Raw genomic sequence first — 26176 nt, 5'->3', positions numbered from 1 at the left:
GGTGGGGTTGAGACCCAGGGCCTTCAGCTTGATGATGAGCTTGGAGGGTACTATGGTGTTGAATGCTGAGCTGTAGTCAATGAACAGCATTCTTACATAGGTATTATTTTTGTCCAGATGGGATAGGGCAGTGTGATTGCAATTGCGTCATCTCTGGACCTGTTGGGGCAGTATGCAAACTGAAGTGGGTCTAGGGTGACCAGTAGGTGGTGGTGATATGATCTTTGACTAGCCTCTCAAAGCACTTCATAATGACAGAAGTGAGTGCTACGGGCAGTAGTCATTTAGTTCAGTTATCTTTGCCTTCTTGGGTACAGGAACAATGGTAGCCATCTTGAAGCATGTGGGGACAACAGACTGGGATAGGGAGTGATTGAATATGTCCGTAAACACACCGGCCAGCTGGTCTGCGCATGCTCTGAGTATTGTGTTTTGAGAATCTGAACAGAGAAAAGAATGAGGTGGTTGTGTCAATACAGTTGTAGTCTTGATTTTATACCTTTCAGTGTCCCTGGCTGGTTTCTGTCCCATAATCTTGTTGTGTTCCATAACCGCAAGGTGTGTCTGCTCCCTCATGCTTGTGTACCCAAACGGCCCTTTCAGCAGGGCACTGTGGAATGACTCCAGATAACCTGGGTTTTACAAAACGAAAAGGTAAAAAGAGAAGATGGGTAGACTAAATTCATTACATGGTCTGGAAGGTACTCTTCCGTCCTCAGGCTACCTTTAACCACTTGCAACCCCATGACACATCTTGCATACAAACACTACCCAATTCATGTGTATGTAGCCGATGCGAAATGGCTAGCTAGTTAGTGGTGGTGCGCGCTGGTAGCGTTTCAATCGGTGACGTCACTCGCTCTGAGACCTTGAAGTAGTGGCTCCCCTTGCTCTGCAAGTGCTGTGGCTTTTGTGGAGCGATGGGTAACGATGCTTCGAGGGTGACTGTTGACGTGTGCAGATCGTCCCTGGTTCGCGCCCAGGTCGGGGCGAGGGGACGGACTAAAGTTATACTGTTACATTTATACCATGCTTACTGTAAATTGAGCTATTTTAGCCATCAGCTTGTAAATATTTTGGCCAACTTACCTTCACCTTGTCCAGAGCTAGGGTTGGAAGCGCATTTTGGTGGAATGAGATTCTGTTCTACCTACAACAAAATACAGAACAATACACAATTTAACCACCCCACTAATTGTATTGATCTCTATTAGACTGGCTAGCTAAGAATACTTAACATGGACATTTCAATATTGTCAGCTTGCTGTTAGTTAACTAGTGTCACTAAATTGGCAGCGAGACTGCTAGCCATCTGAGACTGGCTGAGAACCAACCATAGACGATGTATACACATTCATCATTGCTTCCAACACACAGAGAGTGAGTTAGCTATATCGACACTTCTATTTTTAGTTATGGAGTGTTTTCCAGACACGGGTGGAATAGATGGCTACCAAATTGAGATACCAAATAAGAGTAGCTTGAAATAGTTTACGATAGCTAACGTCAGTCAAAGATAGAACAAACAAACATGTAGCTACCACTTCTCAGCTGTTGTAAAATGGATTCCCCATCAGTTCAGCCTGAAAATCCCTCTGATAATCTTTGGTCACCGCATCATTCTTGATAGCTGCAAGCCACAAGCAGAATCAGGGGGAATCTCTGGTAGGTAGAACGGTAAAATATTTTTGCTCTTGTTTGTAATTTTTTTTATTTTACTCTGCAAGTCAGTTAAGAACAATTCCATATTTTCAATGACGGCCTAGGAACAGTGGGTTAACTGCCTGTTCAGGGGCAGAATGACAGATTTGTACCTTGTCAGCTCAGGGATTTGACCTTGCAACCTTCCGGTTACTAGTCCAATGCTCTAACCACTAGGCTCCCCTTAGCACAGCCAGGCACAGAACACCGCACCGGCATGATGACAAACAATGAAAAGCAAACGTTCAAAGAAATAACTTGCCTAGAGAGGTTCTTAGAATAGCTTGTTGGTCGTTCGAAAGTAAACAACAATATTATTCACATTTGTGGGCACGCCCCTTTTACCTAGTGGGCGGTATCAGCTTCCGCTATGAATGTCGGACTTTGTGGTTCACTATGAGCAGACGAATACACCAGGAGTTGAAACTTTACGATTTTACCAGTGAAATTAAAATGTGCGAGTTGTAGCTTGTGGTTTGGACAATTGTGATGTTTATTATAAAAACTCAATGTTTTTTTTTTAACTAGGCAAGTCAGTTAAAAACAAATTCTTATTTTCAATGACAGCCTAGGAACAGTGGGTTAACTGCCTGTTCAGGGGCAGAATGACAGATTTGTACCTTGTCAGTTTGGGGGTTTGAACTTGCAACCTTCCAGTTACTAGTCCAACGCTCTAACCACTACCCTGCCGCCCGTGTAGTTAATATAGTAATGACTATATGCCATGGCAGAGCCAGGGTGAAATTCCCCTTTAAGATTTTAACAATAAACCATTAATTATGCAAGGTTATTTCAAGATACATTTTGTATGTCTCGTTCTCCCCCTCCCCTCCCATGTTAGAACTATCTTCCAGGCCAGGTCATTTGAAATGGTTCTGTGGCCAGTGCTTAATTTGAGACGGATCCTGCACCTCTCCGTTTTGGACTGTTTTGTTCCGTTACCTATTTGGCCGGATCAGGTACCTCATGGCATTAATATAATTTTCACTTTTTGCAATGTAAAAATTCCAATAAAAGCAATCAAAGTTCATTCCAGTTGCCTCTTAGGTAATTATCCTGCCCCCACGAAAAAATACATGTGAAAAAGTTGATTTTCAGCCTAATATTCTAAAAGTTTATTTGGGTTGGGCCGGCCGAGTTTATGGTTTGCGCAACATTGTAACCAATGTTTGAGACCAACGGGTGGCGGTGGCTGTGTGAGAAGCATGCCAGCATCTCTCACATAACTAGAATGAGATTCACTTTCTATGATCTCTCTACTCTGATAGACATGCAACTCTCATCTCTCCAGCATTGCACTTCATCATTTATTTATTTATAGAATCATAGCCACGCGAAGGGTTCTGCACGAACTGCAGCAGCCCTGATTAATTGAAATACATTAGCCAAAGTTATAGAATTACTGCTGTCTGTTCAGAAAATAAATGAAATCATTCTGAATAGCCTACTACACCACGAAAATGCCTATAATTTAGCGACAGAGGCCCAATAGTTGTGGATTGAAGCCCAATAACAAGGAACAACCTACAGTCGGGAACGTGGGGCAAATATGTCAGGGAAAAAACAGCACAGACAAAACAGGCTTTTCGCAATATTTCAAATACAATCGAGGGAAAACGCAGGTTGGGAAGCAGACTATGCTGTAGACTACCAAAATATTTGATCAACTTCCTTATATTGTTTTACAAAAGAGAGAGAGAGAGAGAGGCTTTTGGTACGTGCGCCTCGGCCATCACCAGCGAGTGATTGGGTGAGTCAGTGACACTGGAAAACATTTTTAGGACTATAATTTCCTCCTCATATTGTAGCCTACAATATGTCTCCACGCACTTAGGCCTAGGCTATTGATAGATTCAAGACAGGTTTTTATTGATCTCAGATTCTCAGTTTGTCCGTGTCAAAGAAGCCATTTCCATCATTTGTGCGTTATTAAATCAAGGTTCTTCCAAAGTCTCCAGTCATGTAAAATTACATAACAATTGCATGACAGCGTTTATAAAAGGCCAACATTTTAGCGGACCCTAGGCTACACATTTTTTTCTCCCATGTGTGCAACTTCTAGAAGTGCCTCTACATACTGCTCTATGCCACTACACAAATGTGATATGTTTTATTAGAAAGCTTTTTTTTTTCATGAGTTACAATACCTCAACTCCCCAGGTCACCCCTCACTTTTTGTTCCGGCACCTCTCGATTTACAAATGAAGCACTGACTGTGGCTGATTACATAAATACAGTAATTCCACATTAAAACATTTATGAGGGCAGATTAAATGACTAAACAGCCCAGATTTACCAGCAATGTGAGCCGGGGACAGATGTTTTATCATTTGGCAGGTCAGAGGCCAGTTATTCAGGTTAGGCTGCTGGAATAGTTTTTCTCTACTTCAAGTGACCCTTTTTTTCATTGTGCAACCAACGTTTTCATTGGCATACTATCCCACATTGAGTCCCCTCGAACTGTTCATGCATTGATTTGCCTTTTGACTGATTCTCAGTAGTCTAAGCCAGAATCTTCCAGAGCCTTGGCTCTTGGTTTAATGGTGGTTTGATTCTCACCAGCAGGGCTCTTGTTTTCACGTGTCACACTGTTCGTTCCTAAAGAGGACTGCTTGGCAGTAGTAGACTGTGATAAAATCACCAGTAGCTGATGACGTTACTGTCAGACTAGGGTGCGAGTTTGCTCGACGGTGAGACTGCTTACGGTCTTCATTAAGGAGAGAATGTCAACGCCAGCATGGCCAAACTGTCCTCCTCACTTGTCTCTAATGAAAGTGAAACAACATCATGGCATGCCAATAGCAATTTCACATTGGAAGAGTTTCCTAAGGCATAAACCGTTTCTGGTGTTCAGACTAGGGCTGTTGCGGTCATGAAATTTTGTCAGCCAGTGATTGTCAAGGAAATAGCATTTCATACTCTTCATGGTGATGTATCCTGAATAGGTATACGAAGGTAGCAATATGCAATATCCTTATTTCACATATTTGGGTATTATTCTACACACGGGCTATTATTTGAATGCGCTCCACCCCGTAACAAGACCACATTCGGTTGTTCCGGCCAGACCAAATCTGAACCAATCCTAGACGTCGTATGTTTTACAAGTTTGGGCATCACAGTACAGCACAGTAGAGTTCAGTACAGTACAATACAGTACACTGTACTGTACTGTACTCTAGTGTATTCTACTTTACTGTACTGTACTTTACTGTACTGTGCTCTACTGTACTGTACTGGGCTGTCCAAACTTGTGAAACATAGACGTCTGATTGGTCCAGCTTTGGTCCGGCAGGGCGGACTTTTCAAAGTCCATGGAACGTCCGGGGTCAGCTCGGTGGGTGAGGAGGCTTGTTACAGTAAATGGGAAGAGGGTAGGTGTCAGTAAGAGCCTGGAGAGGTGACATTGACTGGATAGAGACAGAGAAAGGAGAGGGAGAGAGGGAGGGGTTGTGCAGACGACAGAAAGAGAAAGAAAACAGTTATGAGCTGAACTTAACAGTATACCGGTGGTAGGGAGGACAGTAGCAGGTGACCCAGCTGTGGTTTGTGACAACTATGATTTCCCATTGTAACCAATTCAGTTGCAGTAATTATGTTGCCAATTTAGTAACAGCGTTGTTATTTTTAATAATTCATAAACAAACTTGAAATCAGTAAAAACATTGGTAGGTCTACCTTTACTTGTTACTTCTGTGAACCTTCATTATCCTCCCTCCTCATGAAGGAGATACATTTGAAAATACCTTGAAAATATGTGAGTTTTTGGTTACGTAATTACAAGGCACAAGTCAATGTTTCTTAAACTTACAGAAGGCAGATAATGTATCAGAAACTAAATATAAGTGTTGGATATTAGTTGGCAGGGTTCTTTACTTCAACAATATTGGTTTTGATGTATTTCTAATAAATGTTCATCCTTTCGCTAATAGATGTTGTCTAAGACCCCTTTTCCATCTGTTTGACCAGAAATCAAAGCCTTTACTTATTCCTAATTTTTAGGATGGAACATTTTTTTAAATATATATATGCCTCAAAAACCCTTGAATGAGTAGGTGTGTCCAAACTTTTGACTGGTACTGTGTCTCTCTATTTCCAAAATTAAAATCACTTGGAGTTGTGTTTTTACAGCCCTTTATGTCTTTTTTTATTATAACAATAAGACATATATATATATATATATATATATATATATATATATATACAGTACCTTTCAAAAGTTTGGACACACCAACTTATTCCAGGCTTTTTCTTTATTTTTACTATTTCATACATTATTGAATAATAGTGAAGACATCAACACCGTGAAATAATACATATGGAATCATGTAGTAACCAAAAAAGTGTTAAACAAATCAAAATATATTTATCATTTATATTCTTCAAAGTAGCCACCCTTTGCCTTGATGACAGCTTTGCACAATCCTGGCATTCATTCAACCAGCTTCATGAGGTAGTCACCTGGAATGCATTTCAATTAACAGGTGTACCTTGTTAAAAGTTAATTTGTGGAATTTGAGCCAATCAGTTGTGTTGTGACGAGGTAGGGGTGGTATACAGAAGATAGCCCTATTTGGTAAAAGACCAAGTCCATATTATGGCAAGAATAGCTCAAATAAGCAAAGAGAAATGACAGTCCATCATTACTTTAAGACATGAAGGTCGGTCAATCCAGAACATTTCAGGAGCTTTTAAAGTTTCTTCAAGTGCAGTTGCAAAAACCATCAAGCCTATGATGAAACTGGCTCTCATGAGGGCTGCCGCAGGAAAGTAAGACGCAGAGTTACCTCTGCTGCAGAGGATACGTTCATTAGAGTTAACTGCAGCTTAGATTGCAGCCCAAATAAATGCTTCACAGTAACAGATACCTCTCAACATCATGATGAGTTGGACCGCAGAGTGAAGGAAAAGCAGCCAACAAGTGCTCAGCATATGTGGGAACTCCTTCAAGACTGTTGGAAAAGCATTCCAGGTGACTACCTCATGAAGATGGTTGGGAGAATGTCAAGAGTGTGCAAAGCTGTCATCAAGGCAAAAGGTGTTATGGTTACTACATGATTCCATGTGTTGTTTTATAGTTTTGATGTATTCACTATTATTCTACAATGTAAAAAATAGTAAAAATAGAGAAAAACCCTTGAATGAGTAGGTGTGTCCAAACCTTTGACCGGTGCAGTATATATATTTACTGAACATCAATATAAACGCAACAATTTAATTGATTTTACTGAGTTATGAGGCTTTTTGTAAGTACCGCCAAATTCTCTAAAACGACATTGGCTTATGGTAGAGAAATTAACATAAAATTATCTGGCAACAGCTCTAATGGACATTCCTGCAGTCAGCATACCAATTGCACGCTCCCTCAAAACTTGAGACTTCTGTGGCATTGTGTTGTGTGACAAAACTGCACATTTTAGAGTGGTGCACTGTGTAATGATCATGCTGTTTAATCAGCTTCTTGATATGCCACACCTGTCAGGTAGGTGGATGGATTATCTTGGGAAAGGAGACATGCTCACTAACAGGGATGTAGACAAGTTTGTGCACAACATTTGAGAGAAATATGATTTTGTGTGTAAGGAATATTTCTGGGATCTTTTATTCCAGCTCATGAAACATGGGGCGCTTTACATGTTGCGCTTATATTTTTGTTCAGTATGTGTATGTATATGTGTGTGTGTATATATATATATATATATATATATATATATATATATATATATATATATATATATATATATATATATATATATATATATATATATATACAGTGCCTTGCGAAAGTATTTGGCCCCCTTGAACTTTGCGACCTTTTGCCACATTTCAGGCTTCAAACATAAAGATATAAAACTGTATTTTTTTGTGAAAAATCAACAACAAGTGGGACACAATCATGAAGTGGAAGGACATTTATTGGATATTTCAAACTTTTTTAACAAATCAAAAACTGAAAAATTGGGCGTGCAAAATTATTCAGCCCCTTTACTTTCAGTGCAGCAAACTCTCTCCAGAAGTTCAGTGAGGATCTCTGAATGATCCAATGTTGACCTAAATGACTAATGATGATAAATACAATCCACCTGTGTGTAATCAAGTCTCTGTATAAATGCACCTGCACTGTGATAGTCTCAGAGGTCCGTTAAAAGCGCAGAGAGCATCATGAAGAACAAGGAACACACCAGGCAGGTCCGAGATACTGTTGTGAAGAAGTTTAAAGCCGGATTTGGATACAAAAAGATTTCCCAAGCTTTGAACATCCCAAGGAGCACTGTGCAAGCGATAATATTGAAATGGAAGGAGTATCAGACCACTGCAAATCTACCAAGACCTGGCCGTCCCTCTAAACTTTCAGCTCATACAAGGAGAAGACTGATCAGAGATGCAGCCAAGAGGCCCATGATCACTCTGGATGAACTGCAGAGATCTACAGCTGAGGTGGGAGACTCTGTCCATAGGACAACAATCAGTCGTATATTGCACAAATCTGGCCTTTATGGAAGTGGCAAGAAGAAAGCCATTTCTTAAAGATATCCATAAAAAGTGTCGGTTAAAGTTTGCCACAAGCCACCTGGGAGACACACCAAACATGTGGAAGAAGGTGCTCTGGTCAGATGAAACCAAAATTGAACTTTTTGGCAACAATGCAAAACGTTATGTTTGACGTAAAAGCAACACACCATCCCCACTGTCAAACATGGTGGTGGCAGCATCATGGTTTGGGCCTGCTTTTCTTCAGCAGGGACAGGGAAGATGGTTAAAATTGATGGGAAGATGGATGGAGCCAAATACAGGACCATTCTGGAAGAAAACCTGATGGAGTCTGCAAAAGACCTGAGACTGGGACGGAGATTTGTCTTCCAACAAGACAATGATCCAAAACATAAAGCAAAATCTACAATGGAATGGTTCAAAAATAAACATATCCAGGTGTTAGAATGGCCAAGTCAAAGTCCAGACCTGAATCCAATCGAGAATCTGTGGAAAGAACTGAAAACTGCTGTTCACAAATGCTCTCCATCCAACCTCACTGAGCTCGAGCTGTTTTGCAAGGAGGAATGGGAAGAAATGTCAGTCTCTCGATGTGCAAAACTGATAGAGACATACCCTAAGCGACTTACAGCTGTAATCGCAGCAAAAGGTGGCGCTACAAAGTATTAACTTAAGGGGGCTGAATAATTTTGCACGCCCAATTTTTCAGTTTTTGATTTGTTAAAGTTTGAAATATCCAATAAATGTCGTTCCACTTCATGATTGTGTCCCACTTGTTGTTGAGTCTTCACAAAAAAATACAGTTTTATATCTTTATGTTTGAAGCCTGAAATGTGGCAAAAGGTCGCAAAGTTCAAGGGGGCCGAATACTTTCGCAAGGCACTGTATGTATATATATATATATATATATACATACATACAGTGGGGCAAAAAAGTATTTAGTCAGCCACCAATTGTGCAAGTTCTCCCACTTAAAAAGATGAGAGAGGCCTGTAATTTTCATCATAGGTACACTTCAACTATGACAGACAAAATGAGAAAAAAAAATCCTGAAAATCACATTGTATGATTTTTTTAATGAATTTATTTGCAAATTATGGTGGAAAATAAGTATTTGGTCAATAACAAAAGTTTATCTCAATACTTTGTTATATACCCTTTGTTGGCAACTACAGAGGTCAAACGTTTTCTGTAAGTCTTCACAAGGTTTTCCCACACTGTTGCTGGTATTTTGGCCCATTCCTCCATGCCGATCTCCTCTAGAGCAGTGATGTTTTGGGGCTGTTGCTGGGCAACACGGACTTTCAACTCCCTCCAAAGATTTTCTATGGGGTTGAGATCTGGAGACTGGCTAGGCCAGGACCTTGAAATGCTTCTTACGAAGCCACTCCTTCATTGCCCGGGCGGTGTGTTTGGGATCATTGTCATGCTGAAAGACCCAGCCACGTTTCATCTTCAATGCCCTTGCTGATGGAAGGAGGTTTTCACTCAAAATCTCACGATATATGGCCCCATTCATTCTTTCCTTTACACAGATCAGTCGTCCTGGTCCCTTTGCAGTAAAACAGCCCCCAAGCATGATGTTTCCACCCCCATGCTTCACAGTAGGTATGGTGTTCTTTGGATGCAACTCAGCATCCAAAGAACACCATACCTACTGTGGTGTCATCTGACCATATGACATTCTCCCAATCTTCTTCTGGATCATCCAAATGCTCTCTAACAAACTTCAGACGGGCCTGGACATGTACTGGCTTAAGCAGGGGGGCACGTCTGGGACTGCAGGATTTGAGTCTCTAGCGGCGTAGTGTGTTACTGATGGTAGGCTTTGTTACTTTGGTCCCAGCTCTCTGCAGGTCATTCACTAGGCCCCCTGTCTTGTTCTGGGATTTTTGCTCACCGTTCTTGTGATCATTTTGACCCCATGGGGTGAGATCTTGCGTGGAGCCCCAGATCGAGGGAGATTATCAGTGGTCTTGTATGTCTTCCATTTCCTAATAATTGCTCCCACAGTTGATTTCTTCAAACCAAGCTGCTTACCTATTGCAGATTCAGTCTTCCCAGCCTGGTGCAGGTCTACAATTTTGTTTCTGGTGTCCTTTGACAGCTCTTTCGTCTTGGCCATAGTGAAGTTTGGAGTGTGACTGTTTGAGGTTGTGGACAGGTGTCTTTTATACTGATAACAAGTTCAAACAGGTGCCATTAATGCAGGTAATGAGTGGAGGACAGAGGAGCCTCTTAAAAAAGAAGTTATAGGTCTGTGAGAGCCAGAAATCTTGCTTGTTTGTAGGTGACCAAATACTTATTTTCCACCATAATTTGCAAATAAATTCATTAAAAATCCTACAATGTGATTTTCTGGAGAAAAAAAATCTAATTTTGTCTGTCATAGTTGAAGTGTACCTATGATGAAAATGACAGGCCTCTCTCATCTTTTTAAGCGGGAGACCTTGCACAATTGGTGGCTGACTAAATACTTTTTTGCCCCACTGTATGTGTATATATTTTGTTCAGGCCAAATTTGGTCCGCGGGCCGCCAGTTGGGGAACTCTGGTCTGGACTCTAGAGCCTTACCCCATCGAAGTAGGTGGATACATATACACATAAAACATGACTGGTCATTGGTCAGAATAATCAGATAAAATTGTGATGTCATGCTGTGTGCCAAAAACTCCATCCCACCTGAACAGGCTGAAATTCCAGGTGTTTTGTATATAAACTTAGCCAAAAAGAAACGTCCCTTTTTTAGGACCCTGTCTTTCAAAGAAAATTCGTAAAAATCCAAATAACTTCACAGATCTTCATTGTGAAGGGTTTCAACACTGTTTCCCATGCTTGTTTAATGAACCATAAAAAATGTATGAACATGTACCTATGGAATGGTCGTTGAGACACTAACAGTTTACAGATAGTAGGCAATTAAAGTTACAGTTATGCAAACTTAGGACACTAAAGAATCCTTTCTACTGACTCTGAAAAACACCAAAAGAAAGATGCCCAGGGTCCCTGCTCATCTGCCTGAACGTGCCTTAGGCATGCTGCAAGGAGGCATGAGGACTGCAGATGTGGCCAGAGCAATAAATTGCAATGGCCATACTGTGAGACGCCTAAGACAGCGCTATCCTTACAGTGGCAGACCACGTGTAGCAACACCTGCACAGGATCAGTACATCTGAACATCACACCTACGGGACAGGTGCAGGATGGCAACAACAACTGCCCGAGTTACACCAGGAAGGCACAATCCCTCCATCAGTGCTCTGATTGTCCGCAATAGGCTGAGAGAGGCTGGACTGATGGCTTATAGGCCTGTTGTAAGGCAGGTCCTCACCAGACATCACCGGCAACAACGTGGACCAGACAGGACTAGCAAAAAGTGCTCTTCACTGACAAGTCGTGATTTTGTCTCACCAGGGGTGATGGACGGATTCACATTTATCCTCGAAGGAATCAGCGTTACACTGAGGCCTGTACTCTGGAGCGGGATCGATTTGGAGGTGGAGGGTCCGTCATGGTCTGGGGCGGTGTGTCACAGCATCATCGGACTGAGCTTGTTGTCATTGCAGGCAATCTCAACGCTGTGCGTTAGAGGGAAGACATCCTCCTCCCTCATGTGGTACCCTTCCTGCAGGCTCATCCTGACATGACCCTCCAGCATGACAATGCCATCAGCCATACAGCTCGTTCTGTGCGTGATTTCCTGCAAGACAGGAATGTCAGTGTTCTGCCATGGCCAGCGAAGAGCCCGGATCTCAATCCCATTGAGCACGTCTGGGACCTGTTGTATCGGAGGGTGAGGGCTAGGGCCATTCCCCCCCAGAAATGTCCAGGAACTTGCAGGTGCCTTGGTGGAAGAGTGGGGTAACATCTCACATTAAGAACTGGCAAATCTGGTGCAGTCCATGAGTAGGAGATGCACTGCGGTACTTAATGCAGCTGGTGGCCACTCCAGATACTGACTGTTACTTTTGACCCCTCCTTTATTCAGGGATACATTATTCCATTTCTGTTTGTCACGTCTGTGAAACTTGTTCAGTTTACGTCTCAGTTGTTGAATTTTTGTTATGTTCATACAAATATTTGCACATGTTAAGTTTGCTGAAAATCAACGCAGTTGACAGTGAGAGGACGTTTCTTTTTTTGCTGAGTTTATATATTTTAAGCTCTTGCACTAAAAGGGTATTATCATAATGTTCACAATTTCTTAGAGTTATTTTGACCTCATAGTGTGGAAATATCATTTAAAAATCAGTAAAATTACGTGTTTGACTGCACTGCCCTTTTAAGCTTGAATTGCAACGAAGAGTCTCCTCAGGCTTCATTTTCTTAATCCTAGGCAGTATAGAGTTCGAGGAAGTGTAACGCTCTTTAAGCTTTAACCAGCTTTTTACTCTTGTTGATACTTTTCAAGCACCCGAATGGTCTTTCCCTGGGACATAAAGCTGTTTTCATTTCATGGGGAATCTTTGAAGAAGTCTTTTCCCGCTTTATGTGATGTGATGTGATGTATGGTAGACAGAATGGGTGAAATGACTGTTGAAAGGTCCATTTAATGTCTTCAGGTGGTATTCTGTCTCTCTAGCACTCAGCTCAGTCATTTTGCCTCACGGAGTTCATTCAAATTAATCCAAATTGGCGGGTCACACTGTGTGCACTGCCAAGTCAGTGTCACACTGCCACAAATGTCCAGCTTCATCCTGTGTGGTTTGCATTAGAATGGATCTTTCTTATGAAGGACCATGATTAATTTTGTTGCAGATTTATGGGTATTGATTCCCTTTTCTACTTTTGATTCTCCTAATCGTTCGTATGTAAGGCCTACTCAAAGGCATGTAGTAATCTTACTCTGACTACAGAGATCCCACTCTGGGACTTTGATATGCCATATTATGTTCAACAAAATATTGAAACATTTCCCAAATATTTCTTTGGGGGAGGGGAAATCAAAATACCACTCATATTTCGGAGGAAGCGGTAACACTTCATATGACACCAATTTTTCCATTGTAGCACCTACATATGAAACATTATGGAGTCTTAAATGAGGCATGGGTAAGGCCAAAATATCATAAATATGCTCATTTTAATGAATTATTTCTCAATTATGCTTTATACTGAACAAAAATATAAACGCAACATGAAACAATTTCAACAATTTTACTGAGTTACAGTTCATATAAGGAAATCAGTCAGTTGAAATCAATTAATTGGGCGATAATCTATGGATTTCACATGACTGGGCAGGGGAGCAGCCATGGGTGGGCCTTGGAAGGCATAGGCCAACCCACTTGGGAGCCAGTCTCACCCACTGGGGAGCCAGGCCCAGCCAATCAGAATGATTTTCCCCCCACAAATGGCCTTTATTACAGACAAAAATACTCCTCAGTTTCATCAGCTGTCTGGGTGGCTGGCCTCAGTCGATCCTGCAGGTGAAGAAGCCGGATGTGGAGGTCCTGGGCTGGCGTTGTTACACATGGTCTGCGGTTGTGAGGCCAGTTGGTCATGCTGTTTAATCAGCATCTTGATATGCCACACCTGTCAGGGGAACGGATTATCTTGTCAAAGGAGAAATGCTCACTAACAGGGATGGAAACAAATTTGTGCACAACATTTTTGAGAAATAAGCTTTTTGTGCGTTTGTAACATTTCTGGGATCTTTTATTTCAGCTCATGAAACATGGGACCAACACTTTACATGCTGCTTTTATATTTGTATTCAGTACCTACAAATGTCAAATATCTGTCAACAATCCTTTATCCAAAGGACCATTCTATGGGTTAAATGTTGTGAAAATCCCCCAAATAATGGTATTTTCACCCCCTGGTTTCATGAGGAATCACACCTATGGACTGCTAAGGCTATGCTTGCAGTGTAGTTTCACAATATACACTACATATCCCAATCTAGTGTCTCAATTAGCCTACTGGTTAGGAATCATTTAGCTCTTGTGGCAATGATTTAGCTCTCTGTGACAATGATGGCTTTTTGAGAACATTTTATCTGAGCGGTCTGTAATGAGCCCATGTGCAGGCAGCATGGACGGAGGGAATCTGATCTTATTCCATGAGCATCTGAGACTAGCTGCATGTTTACTGGCTCCCTGGGGCTGTCCCTGGCCATGAGGTGTTGTGTACCACTGCAGAAACACAGTGGCCATGGGCCATGCTGAGGGAGCCTCCTACAGCCCAGCAGACATGTGTCTATGGTGAAGCTAATATGGGCTTCATGTCAGCGTAGCGGCTAGGCTAGTCAGGTCTTCTTCCCTCCCAGGACCAGACAGATCCCTGAACAACGGGACAGACTAATCCTACGCATTGTCTGATCAGGCTAATCCACCCACATGACCTGCCTCTTAACTGAACTCTCTCGCCCACCCCGCAGACAAAACGCTAGTTAGCTGTATAGCATGCTACGAACCCCCTTAACCTCTCCCTTGGTGGGGAACACCCAGCTGGGACGATAACGACACAACACTCCACCTATTAGAGCACCCCCAGCTGTCCTACACACTCGCACCCAGCATTGCTGATAACAAGCCACCTCATTACAGGAAATGGCTAAGCCTCCCTTTGAACCCTCTCCTCCCTGCGCTGGTGATTAGGCTGCTGCACAACCACCCACCTATTGGGAAATGCCTACACAAGCCCTCAGCCCAGCCAGACAGTCTGTGTGTCTGTCTGACCTTCAGCTCTGGCCTACACTTACTCCCACCACAAGCGCTGAAAGTGTTGTTTTTGTCTGGCAGAGGAACTGTTTTGGACTCTTTCAGCAGCATTTACTTGGCTTGTGGGATAGAGAGGACAGGAGGGGTGTATGGGCTGTTGATCCTCCTCCTTGTAGTAAACAAGCACTTCTTACACAGACATGGATGTGCAGAGTAGACAACACACCATAATAATGGCTGGAACAGAGTAAAGAGAATGGCATCAAACACATAGAAACCATGTGTTTGATACCATTCCACTGATTCCGCTCCAGCCATTACCACGAACCCGTCCTCTCCAATTAAGGTGCCACCAATCTCCTGTGAGACACATACACATGCCTTAGTCTTGCTCTCAGAATTTCCTTAAGATCACCAAGTCTATCCTTTTTGAATAAGCAATGGCGATTTTATCTTTACTTGCTGACACAGTCACAAAAATAAATGTGTCGGAAAAGCATATTCATTTAGTGTGTGGAAGGCGGACATTTCCTCCCACATTTAACAGTAATAGTTTATGAATGACTCATTCGTGAATATTGATGTTTCTCTGTAAACACAAAACTTTAAACTTTGTCTGCGAGAGTCAGATAGTATGTACACCACAGGTTGGTTGATCCTGCCAGTCAGTGCCTCGGGTCCGGGCTGTAAAGAGCAAACACAGACAGACTGTGGTCTGGTGACATCATGAGTACAGGTCAGCTTGTGACTGAGTGCTGGGTAAACACACCCGGAAGAGAGAAGAGAGGAAGAGGAGCGGAAGAGGAGGCTCGATTCATCACAGCAACAAAGACGAAGTGATTGGAAAGGAATGTACTGACTCTTGCACTCCTCTGTACCTCAGCCTTATTACCTCTTTCATTGTTCTCTCACTCCTTCTTTATCCCTCTCCCATTTATCTCACTCAATGCTCTGCCCTCAAGTCGGAGCATTAAAAGCACACTGTGATGATGGTGGATATGGAAGGACTTGTGAGAAAGAGCCTAATTACAGATATAGGATGTTAATTTGACCAGTTTCTCACACCCGGACAATAATCCTGCAGTAACAGGTAATGTTAATTATTTTGTGGATTATAATTAATGGAGATTTTTGTAGGGGTTGGTCCATTTTTTGGCAAATCAAGAGACATTTTAAAGTGGAAATTACAAACTTTGGAAGTCTTTTTTTTAACCTGGAATACACTACTACTGTGTTTCCTGCTGTGCCGCACATTTTCTGCAACAACAGGGTGATGAAATGAAGATCCTACATCTAAAAACCACCAAGAGCTCAGAATTTCAGCCACCAAACCTCATAAATGTTGCATAGTATCATAAATGTTACCATGGGCATTAGGGTTTCATAACAGCAATATCTTATGCAGCGTGCTAAAATCCTATATTATCATCACCTTTTATGTGGCTGCTCAGAGTGTGGGTGTTTTCATGCAGTGTTACTGAAGTGTTTGATTGCATTTGAATGGATGGCTGAATAAGATCACCTAATGTAAAGCCCCCTAACTTGTCTTCCGTCTCATCAAGGACAATGGGACTTAAGCTGAGATGTATCATATTCACCTGTATGACAATGATAACAAGGCTTTTTTTGCAACCACTCTCTCTGTTGTCATCCTCATCATCACTTTCACGCGTGTGGCCGTCCACCGCTCGGACGGCGCACAGCTGTCTTTAGCCTGTCTGTGGAAGTCTGATTAGAGTGCAGATTGACGTCACACTACCACGTCTCCGCAAGGCATTAGCCGTACGGGTGTGTGTGTGTGTGTGTGTGCTGGAGTGAAAAGGGGAAGGGTGTCCCAGGCACATGTGCAGACAGCGTGCGGATCCCCAGTGGGGGGTGGGCTTCGACTGAGCTGTTCTTATTCTCCCACTTTTACTCTCCGCAAATGGGATGACTGTCAGGAAATCTACTACCCTTCCACCATGGTGACAGGGGAGACATCTGCATACGGCCTGTGGACATTGAGGGGGTGAATACAGAGGCAGGGCAACGACAGCACTGGAGGAAAAATGGGTCTCTGACTTGGAGAGAGGGACTTGATCGTAAATATACAAAATTATTGGCACCGTTGATAAAGATGAGCATACTGTATGAAATAAATAATACTAACACTGAGCTGTATTGTATGCAACAAAAAAAAAAGTCTAATTATATTATTTTCTACTAATACAATCACACATATAAAGACATTCTGTTTAACAAGTGATACAACCAACGTAAGTGGTGGGTTTGGTGTCGAAAAACAGATACCTCATACCCACTGTAAAATATGGTGGTGGATCTTTGATGTTATGGGGCTGTTTGGCTTCCACTGGTCCAGGGGCCCTTGTTAAGGTCATCAGCATCGTGAGTTTTACTAAGTACCAGGACAAAAAAACGGTTGCCTCTGCCAGGAAGCTGAAACCTGGCCGCAGGTGGATCTTCCAGCAAGACAATAACCCCAAGTACACATCAAAATCCACAATGAAATTGGTAGTTGACCAAAAAATCTACACTTTGCAATGGCCATCTCAGTCTCTGGACTTGAACCCCATTGAAAACCTGTGGTTTGAATTGAGAAGGGCAGTCCATGAGCGCAGACGATAGATAAAGGATCTGGAAAGATTCTGTCCTTCCCAAAGTGTTCTCCAATCTCATAAAACCTTTGAGAAAAAGGCTCGGTGTTTTTATCCTCTCAAGGGGAGGGTGCTAGAGTATTAAAAACAGGGATGCCAATCATTTTGACCCGTTTTTTAAAATGTACTTGTTAAACATCTCTTTCTCTAAGTATTGTATTAATATAATATAATAAATGTTTCCATGCAATATGGCTCAGTATTTGTCTTATGTGTTTTATAGAGCCTTTTTTGTTCATCTTTATCAAGGGTGACAATCATTTTGGACCTGACTGTATCTCATTATATTGTGACTTTAGTGCAGAAGGGTGATAAAGCCAGTGAGGGGAGGTGGTTGGGAGAGGCGACGGGGGGAGCCCGCTCATAAACTTCTCTTTTCTTGTCCTCCTTCAGATTTGCTGCAGAACTGGGAAGCTCCGCTCCATTCAGACATTCAGGAGAGCGGGAGGGAAGATAAACTGACCCCTGACCTTTCACTTCTCTCCCCCATCTGTAGAGAGCTTCTGTCGTTGAGGAGCTAGGACCCGGCTGTACTTGGCTTTGCAGGACACACCAGTGAAGGTCGACACACATGCAGCAGAAACAACAACTACTACTGTCACCAAGGCCCCCTATTGTCAAACGTCTGGGAGTGTGAAAGGCAGAGGAGGAGTGTTGAAGACTGGACACAAGCTGCCTGATATTACGATAGGGACATTAGAGTCTCTGGACTCCATCAGACAAAGCAAACCATTTAAAAACTGTCCCACTACCCCTTTTTACACACCCACTGGTTTTCACTCTCCGTTTTTTGTTCTGCCACTCTGCAAAGATGGCCCTGTGTGTTTTGTCACGGGGGCGGACTGTTGAGTGTTGATCCGGGGGGAGAGGTGACTCACAGCCAGGACCATGTCTTGGAAGAGGAACTACTTTGCGTCCGGAAGCGGCGGGCTGCAGGGGATATTTACCCCACGCACTATGACGTCCATCGCCCCCAGTAAAGGACTCAGCAACGAGCCGGGCCAGAACAGCTGCTTCCTCAACAGCGCACTGCAGGTAGGGGCACACACGTACACACAAAAATGTTTATTTTTTCTTATTTGTTTTTTTCCCGCTTAGGTCTGAAGTGTTTGTGTTGGTCTTGTTATGTGTGGGCTGCAGGGTGGGATGTGTCTGTCGACAACAGGTATTCAGTGTGGTAGAGTGGAGGTTGATCTCATCACTCTGCATAGAGTCACAGACTGCTGTGAGTTTTCAGGGGAGGAGCAGCGATTACCGACATCAATTGACAGTAATAGACCAGTCCTGTGTGGCACCCTAAGGAAACTATAGTGCAACACAACTTCCTCTCGTCCTCTCGCTCTGTCTCTCTCTCTCTCTCTCTCTCGCTCTCTCACTATCCTCGCTTGACATGACAGAGGGGGAAACAATAACTTTAATGTAGCATGATCTACACACCGAGTCCCCAGATCTTCATGCTCTAAATGTATCTTTAAATATTTCAGTGTGGTAATGTTTTCCACTCAGTCTGCTTGCCATCATTTTTGTCTTCTCATACCCACATTCTCAGGGTCATTTTCACAGGGTTATAGTCCAATTTCCAAGCTGTCAGCGATATAAAACTATTTGATAGATCTCATTATAATCAGCCTTTGTTCTAGACTAATCCCTCTACTGATGCAATACCGTAATTACAAATGTTCATTTAGACCCAATTTAGAGATGAAACGGTATGAAAATGTCACATCACGATTATAGTGACCAAAATGATCACGGTTATCAGTGTTATCGCGGTATTGTTCAAATGTGCTGGAAGTGTTCAGAAGGTTTTATATTGAAAACCAACAAACAAATAAAATGAGCAGCACTATGCACTTTGTGTGCATATACATAAAAATAATAACATTAAAGATGGCACCATGTGGCCATGAGAGGTAAACGTTTCCCTAGTGCAGGTTGAAATGAACACAACCTCAAGTAAGCAAATCAAATTGAAAAAAAAAAAAAAGAATAAAATTAGCAGCACTCACATTGTAGTGAGGCACGGCAACCTTCATCAGCCACAGAAAGACAGGCCTCTCAACAATTTGAAATGGCATCATGTCCTTTGCAATGTAATATAAAAGGGCTGCAGTGAGGTCTTGAGCATTTTTTTTTTGGTGTGGGTGCCTGTGTCACAACTGTAGATGAGGAGGGACCAGTAGCATCACTGGGTTTGTCTGCTGCACGCCCATCTCTGTAAACAAGGGAATAACACATGTATTATTATTATTATTGGTGTTGTTACATTATAATAATAATAATTATTATTATTCACTTACACACACAATCTTCTGTGTTGAATTTGAGTATATGCAATGACCCCATGCACAATTGACATAAATATAAATTAGTCATAGTTGATTAAATTAGTCATAAGAAGACAGTGATAGTAATTGCAATGAGCCCAACAATTTGCATAAATACAGGAGTCTTGTATAGGAGTCTATAGTATTTCTCACTTTTACAAACAAGTAGACTTCTGCCGGATTTTAAATGAACAAAATATGTTGGTTGGTGATTAAACTACATAACGTGTTGTCCTGTGTAATGGGAGAATAGTCTGCAGACACACGACGCATACAGCAGCAGAACAACGTGTAGTGTTTTTACAACAGTAGGTGACACTGAAAGCTTCATGCATTGAGCTAAACGTTAACTTTACCTTGCATTCGCTATAAAGTAGTGGGTGGTGGTCACGAAGGTGACTCAAGAGATTTGAAATGTTGCCCCCTTTCGCAGCAATTTTTTTTTTGCCTGCAGACAGGGTGACCGTCTTCGATTACATTTCCCTCGGCATTCTGGTAAAACCCAAAATATGTCCACACTTCAGATTTAGTCCTCTTAGAAGGCTGAAAAATCTCCCGAGCGCTGCCACTGCCTTCCGCCATGTTTTCACACAAAACAAAACCCACGCTGCACCTGCGTCAGACCGTTGCTAACTTTGGTTGATGCTGGACAGTATTTACTGTGTTTTTCAAACCGTGGTAATCGTTAATTAATTATATTTCAAATTTGAAATGGTAAAACTAATCTTCGGGAATTTTACAGAGGTTTATCGTGAAACCGGTAACCGTTTCATCCTTAAGTCCCATACAACAATAACAACAATGAATTAGTTCTACAGTAAAACTATCCATTATTTAGTTGTCTTAAAATTCACCACACCAACAAGGACGTTAAATAAATGACTGGTGAAGTAGGCTAGAGTCTTATGAAATGCCTGGTTAACCAGCCTCTCATTAGTGTACTCCTAGACCCTTTACTTGACGTAGTGGGTGGGAGGCTCTCGTCCACTCTCTCATCCAGAAGGATTCAACTTGAACAAGCACACAAGTGGCTTGAGAAAATGCTTACAATTGCCTTCCATGGGACTGCTGCCCAGTCATTGACAGCTTGACTGGGAGGACCCACTCACACCGTACTTCTGAGAAAATGGGAAAGGCATTTCCTCAGCTTAATATGGTGCCTGCCAGGCAGTCAGTCGCCTCACTCGCCTGTGACTTAAGCCAAGCTTTTAGACCTCATAAACAACTGTCAAACAGATGCTGCCACACACCATAATTACCCAGCCAAACAACCTGTCATTAGTTTTCACTCTATTTTTGGATTACCATATAATCAACCATATAGAAATAATGTGGCTTAGCTGACTGATAATACCTCCAAAGCTACATATTAGTGTCAGTTATGAGTCAGGAGACAGATGGGGGGGAGCTGATATTGTATTGTCTGCTGCTGGAAGCCATAACAATATGCAGAGACAGCACATCGAGAGCCCGGGGGTGAAAACATTCATTTTGTTTGTCTGAAATTAAATGTTGTGCGTTAACTAGGTTTCATTAAGTTCTTCTCTAGTATTGTCTCTTTTTTTTTGCCTACACACGGCTTAACAGGCATAACTTTGTTGAAAAAGTAATACTTTTTTCAATAAAGTTTGAATATGGGTATCTAGAAAGGATTCTCGGAAATCAGTTAAATTCCGAGTTGGGCGCAAGCCTACTGTATGTCAGAAGGTTTGCAACCCACTGTGCATTTAAATGGGCAATCTAGAAATGTGCATATGGCTGTATGGTATTAGAATGGTTTGATTTCAGTCTATTTATACTTGTTAAGTAGGATTTAGCCTATTGTACTGTATTGTAATGTTCATTTGATGCAGCTCAAAACACTTACCCACCATCTTAACATTTAAAGTTCAGCCCAGAAACCACTTCTGGTAGCTGTGGTACTCTGGGTTTAATTTAAAAGCCCTAAATCACCGTCCCTGGGAGGAAGGGTTTATTGAAAGCTGAAGTACCGACCTACCTGCCATACTGCCTTAGATAAGAGGGTCTACCATGTTGCCTTAGATAAGAGGGTCTACCATACTGCCTTAGATAAGAGGTTCTACCATACTGCCTTAGATAAGAGGGTCTACCATACTGCCTTAGATAAGAGGGTCTACCATACTGCCTTAGATAAGAGGGTCTACCATGTTGCCTTAGATAAGAGGGTCTACCATACTGCCTTAGATAAGAGGGTCTACCATACTGCCTTAGATAAGAGGGTCTACCATACTGCCTTAGATAAGAGGGTCTACCATACTGCCTTAGATAAGAGGGTCTGCCATGGTGCCTTTCAGTTGTAGGAGATGGGGAGTGCTTCCTGCCTTAGATAAGAGGGTCTGCCATGGTGCCTTTCAGTCGTAGGAGGAGGGGAGTGCTTCCTGCCCTCCTGTTAGAAGCTCCATGCTCCCCACACACTGGCAGATAGAATTTGACACAAGCTTTGGATAGAGGAAGGGGTGATACAAGGTCTCTTCCTCTATCTCTGTATCTCTCGCCTTCTCTTTCTCTCACACACACACACACACACACACACACACACACACACACACACACACACACACACACACACACACACACTTCTTGAAGAAGACAAAATGGATCCATCAAACACATTTGGTCTGTCATCCTAGTGGTCTCTGAGTTGTGGTCAGATTCGTTCAAGTCAAACAAAGAGTATCCAATATCCTTTCTGAACTTAAAAGTAATCCAAGAAGTAGTCATTTAGTTTTTCAAATGTATCTGTAATCTGATTACAATCATTTTGCTGGTTACATAACTGCTTACAGCTAAACGTTTTATTAATTATCAGATTACATGTAACGATTACATGTTATCAGCTATTACCCCACCCTGGTTGGCAGTGTGATAATGCTGAGCGATGAACCAAAGTGTAGATCATTTTTTAAACAACAAATTGACCAACATCAGTTCAATAACTTGAATTCCATTTCTTTCTTTTTTTCTGTGAGCTCAATTCGCACAATGCACAGTTTCTCTAGAGATAAATCAGTGCAATCTGGTAGGGAGATGAAGTTCCTAACAGGCCAATATTCAACATAGTTTAGCTCAGAAAACTTGGTAATTAACTACCCTGACCATAATCCGCCTGCGACGTAAAAGAGGCATAAGAATGTGCAATCGCGAGGGATAGAAAGCAGTTGCTTTGCCAGGTATTTCTATCTGAAAATACATGATCTAAGTGAACGATAGTTGGTATTCGGCAGTCATAAAAGTATGCCTTATTTACTTTGAAGAACTACTACAATTGTGATTTTGTCAGACAGCATAGCCAGCAGCTCTATAGAGATGCAATGACTTGGAATGAGTAAATAATAAGTCATCAAATAAAACAAATGTAATATACACAATTGAAATATTTTATTCAAGTAAATTCATGTGAATAAATTATGAAAAGTGATAAGCAGTAATGGGCAGTCACTACCATCATGGGACTTGTATTAATTGTTTTAGTCTGTGTTGCCACAGCATTCAACCCACATAATGTATCGTGCATTTAATGTTTATGTAAACATTTCAAATCGAACAGAAACCGAACCTAATCGCTCAGCACTACAGTGTGAATACCTGCCTGACCGAACAAATATCTTTAGCTTCACACCTCTCTAACGTCACTGTTACAGTTTTATCTCATCATGGTCTTTTGGGTTTTTGAGGCATGCAATGCAGGGACACACAAACGGCCATTGTCTTTGAGTTGACCTTTTCCATCAGTCCCAACAGATGATAATAATAATGAATGATTTATATTACATTTGTAAAGAGCTTTTCATTATACAGAATAATCTCAAAGTGCATAAAATAAAATACAAAAATAAAAAACACAAATAGAAGAAAGAAAATGGACACAGGGCAACTGACACAAAGATCCCAGCTGACACTACATGTGGCGTGGACACCAAAGAACACAGCTATCAACAGAAAGCCTTTCCTAAAGTAGCCCAAAGCCTGTGGTGCCTTCAGGTGGTCCGGGAGTGCATTCCAGAGGCTGGGGGGGGGGGGTCAAGCTGAAAGCCCGATTCCCCCAGGGAGCCCATATCTCGCTCAAATGTTTGAAAGTGAAACCTGCATACCAGGGCACATAATAAGAACCAGTCGAGTTGTACGAAATGGGAGACGGGAAAACATTAGAGAAGGAGAAATGTAGCGTCTAGAGACTGACCCCCTGTGTTTGTAAACACCTATCTGAGTGTAACTCACACCCATGACCCAGTTTAAGACTACGGACGGACCTTCTGGCCTTTTTAAGTATCAGCTTCCTATCATACGAATGGAATCCAAAACTAATGTCGAGACTGATATGTACTCTTTAAACAGGATATAATGGAAACATGTCTAAAGTATCTTTAGATTGATTGCAGCCTTCTAGTGTCTCGTTTCCGAACACCCGGCATTGAACATCTACAGTGCCTTCAGAAAGTAATGACACCCCTTGCCGTCTTCCACATGTTGTTGTGTTATAGCCTGAATTTAAAATGGATTAAATATAGCCTACACACAGTACCCCGTAATGTCAGTGGAATTATGTTTTTCCACATTTTTCCAAATTAATAAAAAAATGAAAAGCTGAAATGTCTTGAGTCAATACGCATTCAATCCCTTTGTTATGGCAAGTCTAAATAGGTTCAGGAGTAAAAATGTGCTTAACAAGTCACATAATAAGTTGCATGAACTCACTCAGTGTTCAACACAAGTGTTTAACATGATTTTTAAATGACTCTCTCATCTCTGTACCCCACACATACAATCATCTGAAAGGTCCCCCAGTCAAACACAGATTCAACCGCAAAGACCCGGGAGGTTTTCCAATGCCTCACAAAGAAGGGCACCTACTGGTAGATGGGTAAAAAATATATATAAAAAAAATAAACATTAAATATCCCTTTGAGCGTGGTGAAGTTATTCATTACATTTTGGATGGTGTGGCAATACTCCCAGTCACGACAAAGATACAGGCATCCTTCCTAACTCAGTTGCCGGAGAGGAAGGAAACCGCTCAGGGATTTCACCATGAGGCCAAAGGTGACTTTAAAACAGTTAGTGTTTAATGGCTGTGATAGGAAAAAAACTGAGGATGGATCAACAGCATTGTAGTTACTCCACAATATTAACCTAATTGACAGAGGGAAAAGAAGGAAGTCAGTACGGAATAACAAATATTCCAAAACATGCATCCTGTTTGCAACAAGGCACTAAAGTAGACTGTAAGACCTGAAAGACCTGACCAACAACCAATTTGACAGAGATTGAAGAATTTTGAAAAGAATAATGGGCAGAAAATATTGGCTGTATTTCATTTTCTATACATTTGCAAAAAATTTCTAAAAACATGTTTTCACTTTGTCATTCTGGGTTATTGTGTGTAGATGGGTGAGAGAAAAAAATATTGAATCCATTTTGAATTCAGGCTGTAACACAACAAAATGTGGAATAAGTAATATCAATGGTTTTTGAAGGCACTGTATTTAATTCACAACCTATTATGGACAGTTGAGACCGCAGTTTGCAAGGATTTATTCATTCATTTGAATATGTTAATGTGTTCTACAAAAAGATTTGCCACTCAGTTTTCTGTGTTCATTTCTCTCTCGCTCCCATCCAGACTGATCACATGCGTTGGCTGACTATCACAGTAAATGGTTTGCTCTGTGACTGTCTGCACAAATAATTGGTTGTAAGAGATGAATTGAGTAGCTCCTATTAAAGCAATGTTGGGAAAAGAAAGGGACATGGGAGCATGTAAGTCACACTGCGTTGAACGGCTCATTGAATATCCCATAAATCCCAGGGGTAAATCATGTCACATCATAAGCTGTCCAAATTTAGCACTGAAGGACCCAGTTCCTTTTGAAATAGGAAATTCCATTTGCCAAAGGACAGCTCCACAATACTCTCTGATATTCCATATCGGAAAAGAAGTCTGTTTTTTTGTTTTTCAAAATTGAAAACCCCATCAGATGGAAATCTGTCCAATCTAATGGTCCTGTGTGTTGGGTATTTGGCCATCTGTCTTTCATGGGTTCTAGGGCTTGAGATGGAAGGAAGGAAAAAAACAACTATTACTTAACCCATTTCCCATCACGATTCACGACTGAAGCAAGCAAACAAAGCAAAGCATGCCTACTTCCTGGTGGCAGCTCAGTACTTCCTGTGACCTAATCATCCCTTGAGTTGAGCATTTGTCTGCTGTTCACAATTGCCTCGTGGTGCTTGTTTTGATTACAGTAATTACTTGCACAATATGTCTCTTTCTGATTTCGCCATGTTTCCAGCCTAAAGTTGCTTTGAGCAGCACACC

At 41.7% G+C, this 26176-nt stretch overlaps 1 protein-coding gene across 9 annotated transcripts in view; it reads left to right on the top strand.

The window, feature by feature from the left end:
• The window catches only part of LOC110502387 (ubiquitin carboxyl-terminal hydrolase 54), a 113967-nt gene that overhangs the window by 44771 nt on the left and 43020 nt on the right, over positions 1–26176 (top strand). For 7 of the 9 annotated variants that reach the window (XR_016490951.1, XR_016490950.1, XR_016490949.1 and 4 more), the window contains exon 2: positions 17906–18547. Coding sequence is in view for 6 of the 9 variants with exons in the window: in XM_090216752.1 (XP_090072878.1) it covers positions 18401–18547 (147 nt within the window). In the remaining 3 variants the exon portion in view is untranslated. The remainder of the gene's footprint in view (positions 1–17905; positions 18548–26176) is intronic. The other 2 variants (XM_036959696.2, XM_090216749.1) reach the window with 1 other exon arrangement.

The sequence above is a fragment of the Oncorhynchus mykiss genome, chromosome 23 (assembly GCF_057628025.1).
Source record: "Oncorhynchus mykiss isolate SJ-2025 chromosome 23, ASM5762802v1, whole genome shotgun sequence".
In the NCBI taxonomy this organism is placed as follows: Eukaryota; Metazoa; Chordata; class Actinopteri; order Salmoniformes; family Salmonidae; genus Oncorhynchus; species Oncorhynchus mykiss.
The sequence above is the reverse complement of the archived record's forward strand: the minus strand, read 5'-3'. Positions and strand labels throughout refer to the sequence as shown.